Raw genomic sequence first — 16,012 nt, 5'->3', positions numbered from 1 at the left:
GTGTGTGTGTGTAATTTGTTTTAAGGTGTTTTTAATGCTGTATTTTACATTGCTGTAACCCACCCCAGGACCTTCTGCTGAAGGCTGATAAAAGTCAAACAATAACTACAAGAGATTTACAGAATCCTTGTAGCATACACATTTTTGTTTATATTATGAAATATATGAGTGTATTGGTCATAATCAGATTCCTAAGGGTGGAATGTACCTGATTCGGAGATATCATCCCAGAATGGAGACTCAAATTCATAGTATCCTTCTCTGATCTTCTCAAACAGTTTTGACTCTGTCTCTTCATAGAAAGGAGGGTATCCACACAGGCTAAAGGGGATTGGAAAAGGAGAAAGGCCACCTGGATTAGATGCTGCTACTGTACACATGGCTGACCTTTAATGTATATTCAAGGAGGGATGGATGATGATGATGATGATGAAGAACAACAACAGAGGCCTGTGCTGGCAACACAAAAGAGGTTCAGCAGCTTCTTTTTGTGAACTGATTGTCAGGAGCCCTTACCTGTGGTCCCTCTATAGCAGGTGTGTCTTCTCTGGAGGGGGGCTCCAGAGAAGAGTCAGAGTCAGATTTTTATGAGAAAATATAAACAATCATTGAAAATATTAGTAAGGAACATACATTGTCATGTGGCGCCAATGGGAGCTTTCCTTCCATTATGTATGGCAGGTGCTGGGGGAGGATAAGATTTCAATCAGGACCATGATAGGAGTTACAGCTTCTCTCCACCAGGCCACAACCTCAATCCAGCTCACTTACCACCCTAGTGTAGTGGCTGTGGACACCTTTATTTATTTATTTATTATAGAAGTACCTGCTGGATTAGGGCAATGACCCATCTATAGTCCAGCATCCTATTCTCGCAGTGGCTAACCAGATGCCTGTGGGAAACCAGTAAGCAGGATTCAAGCATGAGACTACTCTCCCCTCCTGTGGTTTCCAGCAACTGGTATTCAGAAGCACTGCTGCCTCCAACTATGGGGGAAGAGCATACCAATTATGGCTAGGGGCTTAGCCTTCTTTTTCTTTGGTCATGGGAGGTGGTTGCCTGCTCTTTGTTGTCTGTGCTTTATTTATTTAGGGTATGAGCATCTTGCCTTTTTGGGGTGGGGGTGGGGAGGTGTTGTTGGGGAGTTCTGAGCATTGTCCATTTTTCTTCTGTGAAATGTGTATTTTGTGGTGCACATAACCATTCCTTGCCCCCCCCCGGACCCAAAAGGTTGGGGACCCCTGGTTTACAGCATTTTAGCTTGTAAGTTTCTTAGCCAAGATCTTTTGGAGACCAAGCACAGTCATGATGGAAGAGAGCAGAGAAAAAGTAAAGGGAGAAAAGGAAAATTCCAGGCCAGGTAGCTAATGTCCTCAGTTTTTAAAGAGACCAATATCCAAAGATGGTGGTGCCATTTTAGTGTTTTAAATTATAAAACTGCCTTGAATGCATTGAATGCACACAGTAAGAAAGAAAGCATATTAAAAGAAAACCCATAATAAGGATGGAAAACCTGTGTTTATAGTGCTGGCTTGTAAAGCTATATATCTGCTTATGGTGAGCACTAGAGCACATTAGGCTACTGGTTGGAGTATTTTAAAATGGAAAGTGGGTTGATTCTTCTTTTCATTTAGGTCATGAATGAATCACAGATGCTTGCTTATGCTTTTTTTCTCTGTCTCTGTCAGCCAAGCATGCAGGCAAGAAAACATCTTGTGGGCTAAGAACTGTGGGGTGGACATTTGCAAACTTATTGGGGTCAAGACTATTGGGGAAATGACACTTACAGGATGTAGGTAATGACTCCGATGGACCAGCAATCGACAGCTTTGCTGTATGGCTTTTGTTCTAGCACCTCTGGAGCTGCAGAAAATCAAAAGGAAAGCCAGGTTAGCAATAAAATGAGCAATTTAACTTTGAAAGCAAACATTCCTCTAATCAGCACAATAATCCCTTTCAATGACGCAGAGTAGAACGGAAAAATCCAACACCTGAAGCAGGTGATGATGCAAGTTAGAAAGTCTGAGGAGGAAATTATAGTGCATCTGAAACACATCTTAAACTATGTGTAGAATATAGGGCAGCCTTGAATCCCCTGAAATTACATTTGGCTCAGGAGTGAGACAGTATCTTTAAGCAATGTGTCTCCAAGCTGCCTACAGAATAAGGCTGCAGTTCTATGCATGTTAAGTCTAAACAAAATTCCGCTGAAATAAATAATCCTCTTCATTCATGAACTAAACACGTGGAACTGGGTCAGCATCTAGGCGCTGAGTATGTCTGAAAGAGTCTTCAAGACTGTTACTATTTTGTGGGTGGGATTCACTGATATACTGGCAAATGTAAGACTAATTGGAGCTCCTGTGCAGTTCCATTTCTTTTTCTTTTCTTTTCTTATATTCTATTTAAAATGGACTTTTTACAGTAAGAAAAGCAACAGGATAATGGAGTGGAAAGTATGGAATGAAATGTCATTGATGCAACATTAAATAACCTCTCTACCAGCAAACCAGAATTAGTCCAATAAGCAGCTGATGTTTTAGAACCGCCCACGAATTTTGTGCAAACAGATCAGGACGAATGTTCAATAAACAGAACGTTCAATCTTGAAGTGACTCTAGTATATAAAACTGTAGAAAAGAAGACTCCATGTGACTGATCTTCCAAAGGGTCCCCAATCCCATGGAGAACGCCCTCGAGGCTTCAAACATGCTGTTGTATGCATGGGGCTGTGGGGGCCAGACACGTGGGATCACTCTATGCATTCACATAACATACACACAGGAGCAATGGCTTGGAGATCAAGATGTTGCGTATGCATCAATACGTTCTAATTTCAAGATTCAGTCAGCAACCTGCAGGTTGAGATAGCAATTTTCATTTTAAATAACTGCCACACACAAAGGAGAAGGAAGTAATATAAAAGTGTTTAGGCACTCAATATTATATTTATGTTCACCACACTCAAATGGATAAATTTGCTGGCAGGAACTGAATACACTGTTGTCATGCATGATGACTTCAGTGACAGATAGCAAACATACTTGCTTACCGACATATCCTGGAGTCCCACACGCTGTAGACATGATGCCATTCTGCTCCATTTTAGATAAACCAAAGTCTGTGATCATGATTTTGGAGTCCTCCTCGGGAGTTAGGTAGAGCAGGTTTTCAGGCTAGGGATAATGGTTGAGAGTATAAAGTAAAGTAAGATGTCTAAAGAAAGGGTTTCTTCAGTGGTTGCTCCCAAGTTCTGGAACTCCCTGTTAATGGAAACCTGTCTAGTCTCTGCTTATCTTCTGCTGGCAAAGACATTATTATTCAAAAAGACCTTTAGCCTTATCAGATGCAAGTATGGCAACTGAGTGCAATTTGGGGCTTGGGACTGCTTTTTATTAAAACAACAACAACCACCTACCTGCTTTTGTGTTTTAATTTGTTAGCTGCATTGAGCATCATTTGGTGATGTTGAAGCAAAAATACTATAGTAAGGATTATGTATGAATGACACTGCCAGTCAATGTAGACAAAGTGTATCTCAAGGAGTTTACCTTCAGATCTCGGTGGACTATCCCATTCTCATGAAGATAATGCACAGCTCCCAGGACTTGCTGAATTACAATGCTTGCATCCTTTTCAGTGTAAACACCTCGTTCTAAAATACGGTCAAATAATTCTCCTCCAGACACACTGTGGAGGAAGAGAATTAGAAGAATCATAAAATTGCTTTTACTGAACTGCATGCACATTCAGTCTGATCACGTATTCAGGCTGTACCGTTTAAATTCTACTTTCAGGTTCAGCACACAGTGCCACTGAATAGCTTGGAAGCAAAATCAGTGGGGTAGCAAAAGAGTTTTGGACTTGACTGGTGCTTCTTCAGGAAAATTCAGAGAAGCAAGATTCAACATTTAGATGTGCTACATAAGAAAAGGAGAAGCAACATATCTAAATGGTAAAAATTTGGTCACATCTATGCCATATTTTTAAGCACATCTCTCCACCCCCAAAGAACAGACTGTATTCTGTTAATGGTGCTGCAAATTGTAGCTCTGTGAGGGTAAACTACAGTTCCCATGGTTCTTTGGAGGAAAAACATGCCTAAAATGTTTTGAGTCACTAAATATCTATTTCTACTATGCAATTGCTTTTGCGTCCACTTCCTTCACAGAGTTCCCATTTTTGTTGCATTTCTCACTGATTACCGGTAGCTTATGTTTAAGAAACTTGAAAATTCAGCTAGATAATGGAAGTTCTGCCTCCCATTTCCTGGGTCTTCATAGGGTTTGTAAATAAAAACCAAGTCAGTAGTAAGTAAAACTGTATTTACTAACATACTGAACCTAGACCAGGCATTTTTCTGCCATGTTTTCTTTGAAGAACAAGGATCAGTTTTCTTTTCTTTTTTAATATATTTTTAAATTAATTTTATATGCAAACATTACAAAAGAAAATTTTCACATTAACATCCATACTTTTATCATTTAATGCTTTTGATACTTGATGTCCCCCATCCCCAACGTTTTCCTCTGTAGTTTTGTTGGAAGCTGCACAGACTAGCTGGCGCAACCCAGTCATACAGGCAGGTTATAAGAAAGTAGTAACAACAACGACAAACAACTTCGCTCACAAATCTCTTTCAAGCCTTCTGTGAAGCAATCTGATTTACTAGTACTTAATTGTCACAAAGTACCTTCATTAGAAGAATCAACCTTTAATCCAGCAAGACATTCGGAACCTGATTGCTGACACACTAGCCTATTTTCCTTTTTTTAATGGTCACAGTACAAAATCAAATCAGAAATCTCTCTCTTAATCCCACAGGGTTGCATGCAACCAAATCATTCCATTCACACAAGGATTTATGCTTGCACAACAAAAGTTTCTCTCCCTCTCCCCATGCCCCACAAAATCTACTTCAGAAGAAATTTGGGGGAACTGCAAGGGAAGGAGAGGGAGGGGAAATTCCATTGTGCAAATGGAAGTACTTTTGTTAATGGGATGACTTGGCTGGCTACAATCCTTAGTTGCCTTTTTAAAAATAATAATAATGGGGGTAAGGTAGAGTCTGAAGATTTTCTTTAGAATTCAACTGCCCACTATGGATGGGTCACTTGTATTGAAGAAGACACTCCCACAACCCATTGACCAAAAAGGTGAAAAGTGGCCTGCACATGAATTTTAATGTCACTGGGATCAATCTCTTTAAAGCTGAATAGTTTTTTAAAAGTGCTCTTCTCCCTTCTGTTCCAGACCCCTCTCTCAATCCCACCTACAATTTTATTTTTCCTTCTCCGAATATCTCCTTATCAAGCTGTTATTAATGGAGGGGGGAGAAGTGGACTTATGGGTGGGTTTATGAAAATGAGGCTCACAATTGTACCATCTGCAATTCTGGGATATTGTGTAGATTTCATGGCAAAGATGTGTATGATGGACCTCATTCATGTTGTCACTTCATAGCCAGAAGCTACTGAAGTAGTGTGCGATAAGAGAAAACACAAGACTCAAAATATAAAAACCGAAAAACCATTTCTACAGTTGCCCAACTAATATTCCATAAATTGACTGCCACACTTCAGAGAAAGCCTTAAACAAAATGTGGTAAGATGCAGCTCTTACAGCACAACAACAACAACAACAACTCACTGACATTTCTCTACTTACAGCTGCATGACCAGATAATAGTGGGTCGTACTCTCATAAATGTCCTCCAGAGTCACTATGTTGTCATGCTTTATTCTGCAACCAAAGATAGAAATGTTTCACAACATTGCAAGTGTCAGAAAATGTCAAACTAAAAGCAATTCCTCTCTTGCGCAACACTTCTTCCATTCAGAATGAAGCGCCATTACATCAATGTACTTATTTCAATCTACACAGGAAAGCAGGAAGCATCCTTTTTTTCTAAGCACTGCGAGTCTCTTCTGTTCAAGGAACAACAAAAAAAATTGTTTGAACTTCTAAGAGCAAGAGAATTTTCTTCCCAGCTATAACCAAAAACCTGCAGTACATTCGTAAGGAAATATATCACAGAAAGAGTTTATCTGTTTAGAGACTACACTTTTTCCGAAGCCTGTTTTGCTATGTACACTCAGTCTTTGGGAAGCATACCACCATTTTTATTTATTACCTAATTTATATACTGCTTCTGAGGCAGAATTGTTCTTTCAAGTGTACAATACAATAATCACCATCACAAAAATAATGGGTTGCATCAAATGATTGCATAACTGGCCTTCACTACCCTCTCCTGTGCCCCATAACCCTTCCACATGCTCTCAAAAATCTACTTTGGAAGGTTGGAGGAACCTCCAGAATAGAGGAGGAATGCTGAGGAAGGAGAGGATGGAGAAAGTCCACTTGCAAACACTAGATTCCACCCAATAAAAATAATCATTCAAATAAGAACCTCCTTGCACATATCTCATTAATGATGCAACTAAAGGTTGAATTCCCTAGAAACAGCTCTTATATTTCCCTCCCTTTCTCTCTAAGTTTTACCACGCCTTCTTAATAGTGTAAATATTTATTTGAGGGATCAGAATGAAGGTTGAACTAATCCACCTTTTCGTTGCGATCATTGGATGAACAATGGGAATGAGTGGCATGAAAGAAATAACCACCTCCCATTGATTGACTATGCTGTATAATAATTCAAGGTACACTGCCTCTGAACATGGAGTTTTTATTTAGCTATCATGGTCCATCACCCTCATTTGCAAAACATCATCGGGAAGTCCATTCTGCATGATGCTAAAACCAGGTCTTTAGTGTGGTGGCACATACTCTTTGGAACACATCTGGTGCTGTCTTTATTGCCTTAGAGTTGGATGTTGAAGATTTTTCTCTTTCAGAAAGCCTTCAAAGTGGATCCTACCCTCTACCCCAGTTGGTATCTGCATGCATGCAAAATTACTTTCTTATACCCTGCCTGTAGGGCTGGGTTTTCATACATGATATTGTTTTGTGTGTGGTTTGAATTGTATTGCAAAATCACTCCGAGATGTTTAATTATTCCATTTGTGAATCACAACAAGTCTATGGTGTTGCTAAGCCCTCACAAAAGCTTGTCACCCACTTTGAAAACCATGCCAATAAGCTAACATGTGCCATCTAAAGGCTGATTTAAATTTTAAGCTGTTACATTCTGTTGGTTCCTGGATTGCAACATGGCAAGAACAGATCAGAAAACATATTTAAAGCATTTTGAAACTTTGCTGTTTCAGCTATGACTTCTTCTGTCCCTCATGGAACATGTTTTTGGTTGATGCCCTTTAATGTTTCATATATACATATCTAGTAGCCTTTTAGCGGGGCTCTGGAAACAGCCCCTGGCCTAATTTTGGTGTCCCAAATATACTTACTTCTTCAGCACAGCTATTTCATTATCTAGGCTGCTGTCCCGGGTGACAGGTGACTTTTTAATGCATTTCAAGGCATAAAGCTTGCCGGTCGTTCGGTGCTTCACCAGGAAAACTTCTGAAAAAGCACCTCTGTGAGAAAAGCAAAGACTGAAAGGTAGGCAAATCGATTTCAGATGCATGGTTTAACTTCCATCACAGAACACATACAGAAAACACTGTCACATCAATAGCCAGCAAGGAAAATGGTAATAAATCAACACTGCTTTCATATGCAGATGGAATTAGTAATTAGACCTGGGGGGTTGGCTGCAAACTCAAGTGTATTAATTGCATAAATACACAGTGGGATTTGAAGTTCTCTATCGAGTGATTGCATAGGAAATGTAGAGAGAAAACAACAGTGTAGAGTGATGGTATTTATGAGGGCTGAAATACAACAGCTGCAAAGATTTAAAAAAATCAAAAAACTTCTTGATAATGCATCATTGCAATGTATAAACCTAGAATGAAGACTTGGATTGATATGTTTGAAGATGGCATCAACATCGCAGCTTTCAATGAGGTGGAAGGAGGGGTTGGCTGCATATCTAGAATCATAGAATTGTAGAGTTGGAAGGGACGGTGAGAGTCATCTAGTTCAACCCCCTGCAATGAAGGAATCCTTTGCCCAACGTGGGGCTCAAACCCACCACCCTGAGATTAAGAGTCTTATGCTCTACTGACTGAACTACCAAGGCAGATCTAATACACATCCAACCTCTGGTGTCTTGGCCCTTTGCTTTCCCCTGCTATTTTCCACTCCATGGATTCAGAAAGTGACTATAGGACTAGAATGGGATGGGCATTCATAAACAGCCTTCAGGTTGATTTCAGCACATCACACTTTTGGTCAGGCATTTCAGTACAGCACATGTCCATTGTTGTAGGTAAAAGCTTGGGAAATGGTAGGAACTGTTTTCCTCCGGACCGGACATCCTTGTGTTAGTGGTCAGTCTGTGCTGAGAGAATAATGATAGAATCTGCTTGCCTTCATACATGAACGAGCATGCTCATTGCCAGAAGGGTTCCCCAAATTCAAGGACAGAGGCTGGGATGGCATAATCCAAGAGATGGCCCATCTCTCTCTCTCCTCCTGCCCCCTGCAACACTAGAAGCATCACACCCATCTAGTCTCTCTTGCATGTCTTCTGACATGGCCTGCTCTGCAAAGAAGCTCAGAATAAAATACCCTATGATCTTTGGATGAAGGGCAACATCTACATTTCATAAATAAATGAATAAACACAGTAATAAATATGACAGGAGAGGCCACAGATTTGCATAAAATTAGTTCATGTCAGATGCAAGAGTTGGCGCCCCAGGACAGAGCCCATGTTGAAAACTTCTTGTCATGGCTGGAGTAGCTCAAGGATGATGCAGTTTGCATTTCTGCTTCTGTTATTTTATATTGTGTATGCCAGGCTGCTCCCCTATATGGATCTGGCACCAGCAGGTTCATCAAAATCCTGTAGTCAAACAATGGGTGGGAAATGACTAGTTAATTCAGCCACAGCAGAAACTTTCTTTTTTGGGCCTCTGACCTTAGTTCACCAGTTCTTGATCAGCCTACTAGCTAGGCTTATAATTAAGACCTGATAAATGAACACCCATCACAGCTCTCAGGTCTATGGCAGGAAGTGTATTTTTAACTTTTTTTTAAAGCTGGCAATCTTATTAAAGGCTTTTTTTGCAGGCAGCTAAACACATGGGCAGCCGAGATAGTGCTGTCTATTTTACAGGTCAATAGTGATTAATTCTCACCACCTGAGCAGCCCTTGCAGCTGGTAATGGCTACTCTACTGACATCTCCACAGGAGCTTCACACTTCTGAAGCAAGATTCTCCCAGAGCTGTCTTTCAGCCATGAGGAAATGCATTCTACAATCTGCATGGTGCATTTATTGGGAAGGGATCCCTAATGTTCTCTGGGAGACAAAGTCAGCGGTTTCTCCAAAGCATTTTTAATGTTACATTGATGGTTAACTTTTTGCAATGTCTGTGGTTTCTCTTCCCCCACTCACAGACCTTAGTGTCATTTTCAAAGAGAAACATAATTCAAAGCCATCTGGATATAAAATGTCATATTCTTTATCCTTCAGCTTCATTTTCCATTCAGTACGCCCACCTGCCTATTTACCTCATCTTGATGCTGCAACGATGCAAAAGTAAATTGAAGTTTAAAGAAGCTAGAGACCTTAAATTTTTTTTTGTATGTTTGCAGTACCTTCTTTGTAGTCCCTCTGTCTCTCCCTGCAAGCAAATACACACACTTTCCATTGTTTTTTTCTACCAAACAGATCCTGTCTATAGACCCTTTCATGAGACATCTTGAACTCCTCAGGTGCTAAACTTTTTTATTCTGCTCTTTGGACAAAAGGGCCCTGGAGGAGATACATAAGAGCAATAAGAATAATATCATTAACCAGGTTGTGTAAAAAGGTAATGATAGGGACAGCCTGCTTCTTAGTGATCTTTCACTAACAGTGGCATCTGTGAGTCTCAGCCAGTGAAGCAGCAGCAGTTAAAGTCAATGTTTGCCTTGTTGTTGTCTTCATCTTGTAAGCATCCCATGACACCACAGTAACTCAACCACTGGTGGAGAGAGGCTAATTTCTTTGATTTCTAGGTTTACATGACATCACAGCAGTTCAGCCAATGGCTTGGGAAGTCTTAGAATGTGCAGCCTATTCTTACTTCCTTTTTAGTGATCACATTGGTTAGTTATGGTGGTGTGCAGGGACACAGCAAAGCACAGCAGATTCTTATCCACTCCTTTGTTCCTCCCTTGTTGCATGACTCAACAAGAGCTCTCTTCAAGCCATCTCCATGGATATGATCTTCAGAGAAACCATGTAGTGTCTTTCAGCAGCGCTTAATCTTTGGGCTTGTGGGTTGTAGTCAGATGGGCTGGTAGAGACAGAGGGTCTATCTGGGAAATATCAGCATGGGGCAACTTGCATTTGGTATTCCTTGCAGGTATTTCTGTTGCCAACTCGGCTATCCCAGAAATACCAATGGATGGCTGAAACTGTGACTAGCACTGGCATATGGATGTTGTACATAACAACAACAACAACAACAACAACAACAACAAGGTATAGGGGAAGAAGATAGGATGTATACACACTATTGATTCACTTCTTTGGCTAAACTGTTCTTCATGGGTATCAGGATGCAACACATGCCAGTTCCTAGATGATACTTGCTCTCAACAACCCATAATTTGCATAGTACAGCTGAACCTTCCTCAAACGTAAACAGTACTTTGGGGGGGGGGGTTGGCATAATGTCTGCTACCAATACTACTGTTAAGAATTGTGCAGAATAAGCCATATCCATTCCTGTTTCCTTTGGGTATTTGAAGGCAAGGCTAGACAAGATGGTACCCCCACAATTAGCAATTGCACAAAGTCATAAGCATGCTACCCCACACAATCTAAATCAAGACTGTGGTGCAGCGGGCAGAGGCCTTTAATCTTTTGCCACTTTCTAGCGGTTGCACCCAATGCTACTCCTACTCAGAGTAGAACCACTGAAATTAAAGAACACAATGAACTTGGGGCCCATTGGTCACAGTGGGTTTGCTCCGAGTAAAACTTGGTTGGATACAACCCTGTGATCCCAAATGGCCACTTTGTGCCTCATATTTGCATTGGTACAAAGTTCATAGTCACACCAAGGGAAGTTTTCTCCCAATGCAAATAGTAGATATGGGGGCTCTGATCTAGATCAGGACTGCATCTGTGGCAAAGGCCCCCTAACACACCCATAGGGCAGATGACTGATCCACCACACCCACTACCAACTTTTTAAAAAATGCTATGCATTTAACAACTAATTCTGAGAACATTGTCTAACCCATGTTGATCCTCAGCATGGCCTGCACTCAGCTCACCATGCCTGGTTTCTTTTTCTTTTTTTATGAGGACTAGAAAACTAACGTGCTGCTTGAGAGAGAGAGAGGGAACAGAAGCCTATTAACTTAGGATCACAAATGAAGAACCAGCAGGTTCCACTGTTTCACAGCGCACCTACACACATGTGGCGTGTGAACAGCTCAGAATGGTGGTGTTCTGATGAGATTCTGGGTGCTCTTGTCTCCATCTTGTACTTTATTTTATTCTCATACCTGCCCTTTCCAGTAATGCTTCCCCACCGAAACGCCCACTGCATTGGGGAAGGAGTCAGAATTTCTAGCAGCATCTTTCCTCGTAACTGAAGACAGTAGGAAATCAGCAGCCCACAGCTCAGATGCTCTGGCATCTGTTCTATCTTTCATTTCTAAACAGTTTAAGATAATTACAGCCCCACATTTAGACTACTTGAATCAACAAGCTGGCACAGAGGAAACAAAAGCTTTCTCTCGCCTTCCTTCTGTATTGCACTGCAGGGTACTGGCTCTGGGTAACTGATCTCATCCCTTGGGTGACTAACCATGGATGCATCACCAGCTTAGAACATGTGTTCATGAAAGCATGAGTGAAAAAAGGCAGACTATACACCCAATATATTTTAAAAGCATTTAAAGGAACAGACCACTGTACATTCTTTTAAAACCAAAGCTCCAGATCCATCACTATTCAAAGTCAGGTAAATCTATCAGTTTCAAAGCCTTGAAATAGGGTTTTGCTTTTCTCTCTCTAGCAAATGAAGCTTTCATTTAACCGCATCAATTATATTTCAGTTTTGCTCACAATTCTTATGTCATTTTCCATTAGCCTATAGGCCCACACTGCCACTGGCTGTTTACAGTTTTGTTATAAAGTGGGAAGGAGGCTTGGTACCTTGCGTAGGGGCTGTTAATATATTTTTGGCATTTCCTTCGCCTCTTGCACTTGCCTGATGCAGCAATGTACAAGCAGCAATTGACTTCTGCAACAGGAGAGTTACAAGCTGATTTCTGGTTAGCCAGAAATAATGATAAGCTTTTAGATATAAAACAACCTATTTGGCCCTCCAGATGCTGCTGAACTACAGCCCTCAGCAGGCATGGCAAATGTCTTGGGATGATGGGAGTTGTAGTTTCAGCAGTGTGTGGAGGGCCACAAGTTCCCCACACCTGACCTGCAGTAACATAACTCATTGACAACACATGTAACTCGACTTCTTTGTATGGTTAAGGGTTGGTATTAGAAGCGAGGAAGGCTCTTATGCCTTTAACAGCTAGGGGACAGAAATATATTATTAGCAGAATAAGCCTTTTGGAACTACAAATATGGGGCAAGCTTCACCTGTTGCATACCCATCAAGTGCCCCAGAAAAAGGGGACATAATTTTTTTTTTCTTACGAAAGGATTGTGGCCAGAATGGCCACCAGTCTTTTGCAATTTCAAGCTGCACTTTTTGGGGGCATGCAGCTGCTCCCAAAAGTGCCTTTTGGGGACTGTGATCTTGAACAGGTCACGTGACTCACACAGGAGTGTGGACCTGGAAGATGGTGTCCCAGATTTGGGCCACATTGTGTTGGAAGGTATGCTGTTGCTATTCTCTCTGTTGGACATCTTACTACTTCACTTGTGACCCCGATGTATTTTGGGTTGCTCCTGTGGCGGAATAATGCCTGGTTCATCATGGGTTAACCTATCACTCCCATGTTAGGTAGGTGTTCCCTGGGAGGCAGAGCTAGTTGGCATTCTAAAAGGAGGGGGAACAACCTTGAAAGGCAGTTGGGGGTTTGGCAGTTGGGTGTGGAGGTTTAGAAAGAGAAACTGCGAGGCTAGGCTTTGGGGAATGGGAGGAAAGGTCATTACCATTGCTAAAGGGATGCAGGAAATATTATAACTAAGCTGAATGACACGAGAAGAAGATTTGTACAAGTAATAACCCGAGACATCCATGTTTTCAAGTTACCTAATAAAGTTAAAAGTGCTTAAACGTTCGCTGACTGTGGCAGTGTATCCGTACCTTAAGAGGTTTGACTAAGAGGAGAGAACAAAGCTTTCCTGTGGAAGAGGAAACCATTTGCTTATTCTCCTGTCATACAGAGGGCTGGACAGTGAAGCCAAGTGTGCCACGTAGTTGCCTAAAGTGAAGGCAAACTGCAGTAGGTGGGAACCCTGGGAGGGAGATCCCATAGGTGGCAAGAGGTTTTCAAACGTAAAGCACTGAGGTACCCCAGAGACATCTCCCATATGAACACTTTAGGATTCATTCTAGTCGTCAGTGAAACCTAGGGAGAGACACAGTTGGGGAAGTATCTACAGGGGAGGGAATAGGATCCCTCACAGCTCCCCCCCCACCACCACCAGCAAAAGAAGCTACATCACATGTGACATAAAGCATATGCAACTTTTATGCAAACTTGCATCTTCTTTCGTAAGTGCCACAGAGGGCCCCAGTCTACGTACAGGATACCCAACACTGCCTAGACCCTGTTTCTACATAAGTATTTAAAAACAACAAATACTTTTCAAGCAGTTGATAGCTTTTAAGATTAAAGTGCCTCTTCTTCATTTTAAGATACGATAATCTTTATTGCCATTGTCCCATACAGAACAACGAAATTGAAAAATCTACATCAGACATGCAAAAACTGACAAGCCTACTAGCCTGAAAATGCCTGTTGACTCATTCCCTATCCCGCCTATGCATAATTAACCTCCTAAACTTAATATCCTACCTGATTAGCCCCCTAAAAACTCTTATGGCCAACAACTAAAAACAAACACTCCCTTAGAGACTGCCTTACACTGCGTTTAAAGCCAAAATCGCTTTTGGATAGAAACTGTTTCTCAGGCGGATACATCCAAATGCAAATTTTGCTCACGGGGGAAATCATCAGCAGTTCGGTAATTTGTCCTGGTCGAGATGCAAGTAAGAGTTGCAATACAAAGGGTTTTTTTGTTTTTGTTTTTATAAGGGCTGGGGCTTTCTAAAGGCAATTTGGGACATTGTTTAGACACCAAAAAAAAAAAAAAAAGGAAGCCTGTTAAGAAAATGTAAATTGACACAGTGGCAGTGAGTAAAGTGTTTTTAAAAATCCATTATGAGCAAAAATGAATCCTGGTAGGCAGGGATAATTGCGAAGACAAGCAGACCCCTCACGGGCTTGAGGGAGGAGAAAAGTGACACTTGTGGCACAATATTGGAGTCACTTAAATGCCATGGCAGAATTAAAGAGGATGTAATGTGTGAAGGAGAAATCTTTTGACCACTCAGCCATGTAATCATAATCAAGAGGCTGTGGCAGCTGCAATTGGGGCACAGGTCCTTATGAAACTCACTGATTGTGTTTGTCAAACAGAATGGAAAAGGGGGGGCAAGAAAGGGGGAGAGCAAGTAAAATGACTATGTAAAGACTCAGCTGGAAGGAAGCAGGCAGTAAGAAATGACAACTGAAAGCTGTACAAAAGATTTCTACTGCATCTTATAACTTAACTAGACATCACACAGGGAGGGGGGGAACCTGTGGCCCTCCAGACTCCTCCTCCTTTCATCTGTGACCATTGGCCATGCTGGCTGAGGCTGCTGGGAGTCAGGGCTGTTCTGTATTTATACTGGTATCTGAAGAAGTGTGCATGCACACGAAAGCTCATACCAAGAACAAACTTAGTTGGTCTCTAAGGTGCTACTGGAAGGATTTTTGTTTTTGTTTGTTTTATACTGGTATAGATGCTGTCTGATCCACATGGTTTTCAGAGGGAATTTGTAGCTGATTGTCTGCCTCTTTGGTCATGTTTGTTGTTACCAGAGAGTGAGAGTGGGGTTTTCCTTTCCACACTAATGGTGTGTCGTGCTCAAATTGAGGGCCATAATGACACCCATTCTGCACTCTTATGTTCCTCCATGGAACTCTCTTTAGGGCACACCCTTTCCCCAGCCATACTCTCTCCTCCCAGGTCACACCCCACACCAGCCTTGCTTCTTTTGTAATATACAGTTTCTGACTGGCACTTGTGTGCATTAAAGGGTTAATCTGAACCCTTATCTTAAATTACCAGAGTGGGTGTGGCTTAGCAGGTTATCAGCAGTCTCTTCTCTCCCCCCCCCCCCGCCACCCTTCTCAGTCTCTTTTCCCCTTTCATGGTTCCTGGAACAACCAAGAAGCCATGGCTATCTGCAGGTGAACTGATCTCTCCAAAAAGGAGATTTTACAGCCTGCACTCTAAGATTGCATGATGCTTTTTGGAAGAAAACCATGTACTTTTCTTTTAAGTTGTTTGGAACCCTTTTCACCTTCATTTTACTGCTGACCAATGGAGACTCGTTTGCTGAAACTTCTGGAAACTCGTTGAGCAAAACATTCACTTATTTGCAAAGCTCAGTGTCTGATTTATTCTAGCCTAAGTTATTTGTGGGACGTGGGTGGTGCTGTGGTGTAAACCACTGAGCCTTGGGCTTGCTAATTGGAAGGTCAGTGGTTCAAATCCCCACGACAGGGTGAGCTCCCGTTGTTCAGTCTCAGCTCCTGCCAACCTAGCAGTTCGAAAGCACGTCAAAGTGCAAGTAAATAGGTACCGCTCCGGCAGGAAGGTAAACGGCGTTTCCGTGCAGTACTCTGGTTTCGGCAGAAGTGGCTTAGTCATGCTGGCCACATGACCTGGAAAAACTGTCTGTAAAGCGAAATGAGCACCGCAACCCCAGAGTCGTGCGCAACTGGACTTAAC

General features: G+C 41.7%; 1 protein-coding gene across 3 annotated transcripts in view; it reads right to left on the bottom strand.

The window, feature by feature from the left end:
* Nucleotides 1-16,012, bottom strand: part of CAMK1G (calcium/calmodulin dependent protein kinase IG) — a 40,034-nt gene that overhangs the window by 9,116 nt on the left and 14,906 nt on the right. For 2 of the 3 annotated variants that reach the window (XM_033152915.1, XM_033152914.1), the window contains exons 3-8: nt 7,369-7,497; nt 5,669-5,743; nt 3,553-3,691; nt 3,054-3,177; nt 1,789-1,864; nt 209-321 (exon numbers count right to left, since the gene is read on the bottom strand). In XM_033152915.1, coding sequence (XP_033008806.1) covers nt 209-321; nt 1,789-1,864; nt 3,054-3,177; nt 3,553-3,691; nt 5,669-5,743; nt 7,369-7,497 — 656 coding nt within the window. Of the gene's footprint in view, nt 1-208; nt 322-1,788; nt 1,865-3,053; nt 3,178-3,552; nt 3,692-5,668; nt 5,744-7,368; nt 7,498-11,535; nt 11,688-16,012 lie in introns of all 3 variants that reach the window. The other variant, XM_033152913.1, reaches the window with a different exon arrangement.

Source organism: Lacerta agilis, chromosome 6, assembly GCF_009819535.1.
Source record: "Lacerta agilis isolate rLacAgi1 chromosome 6, rLacAgi1.pri, whole genome shotgun sequence".
In the NCBI taxonomy this organism is placed as follows: domain Eukaryota; kingdom Metazoa; phylum Chordata; class Lepidosauria; order Squamata; family Lacertidae; genus Lacerta; species Lacerta agilis.
The sequence above is the reverse complement of the archived record's forward strand: the minus strand, read 5'-3'. Positions and strand labels throughout refer to the sequence as shown.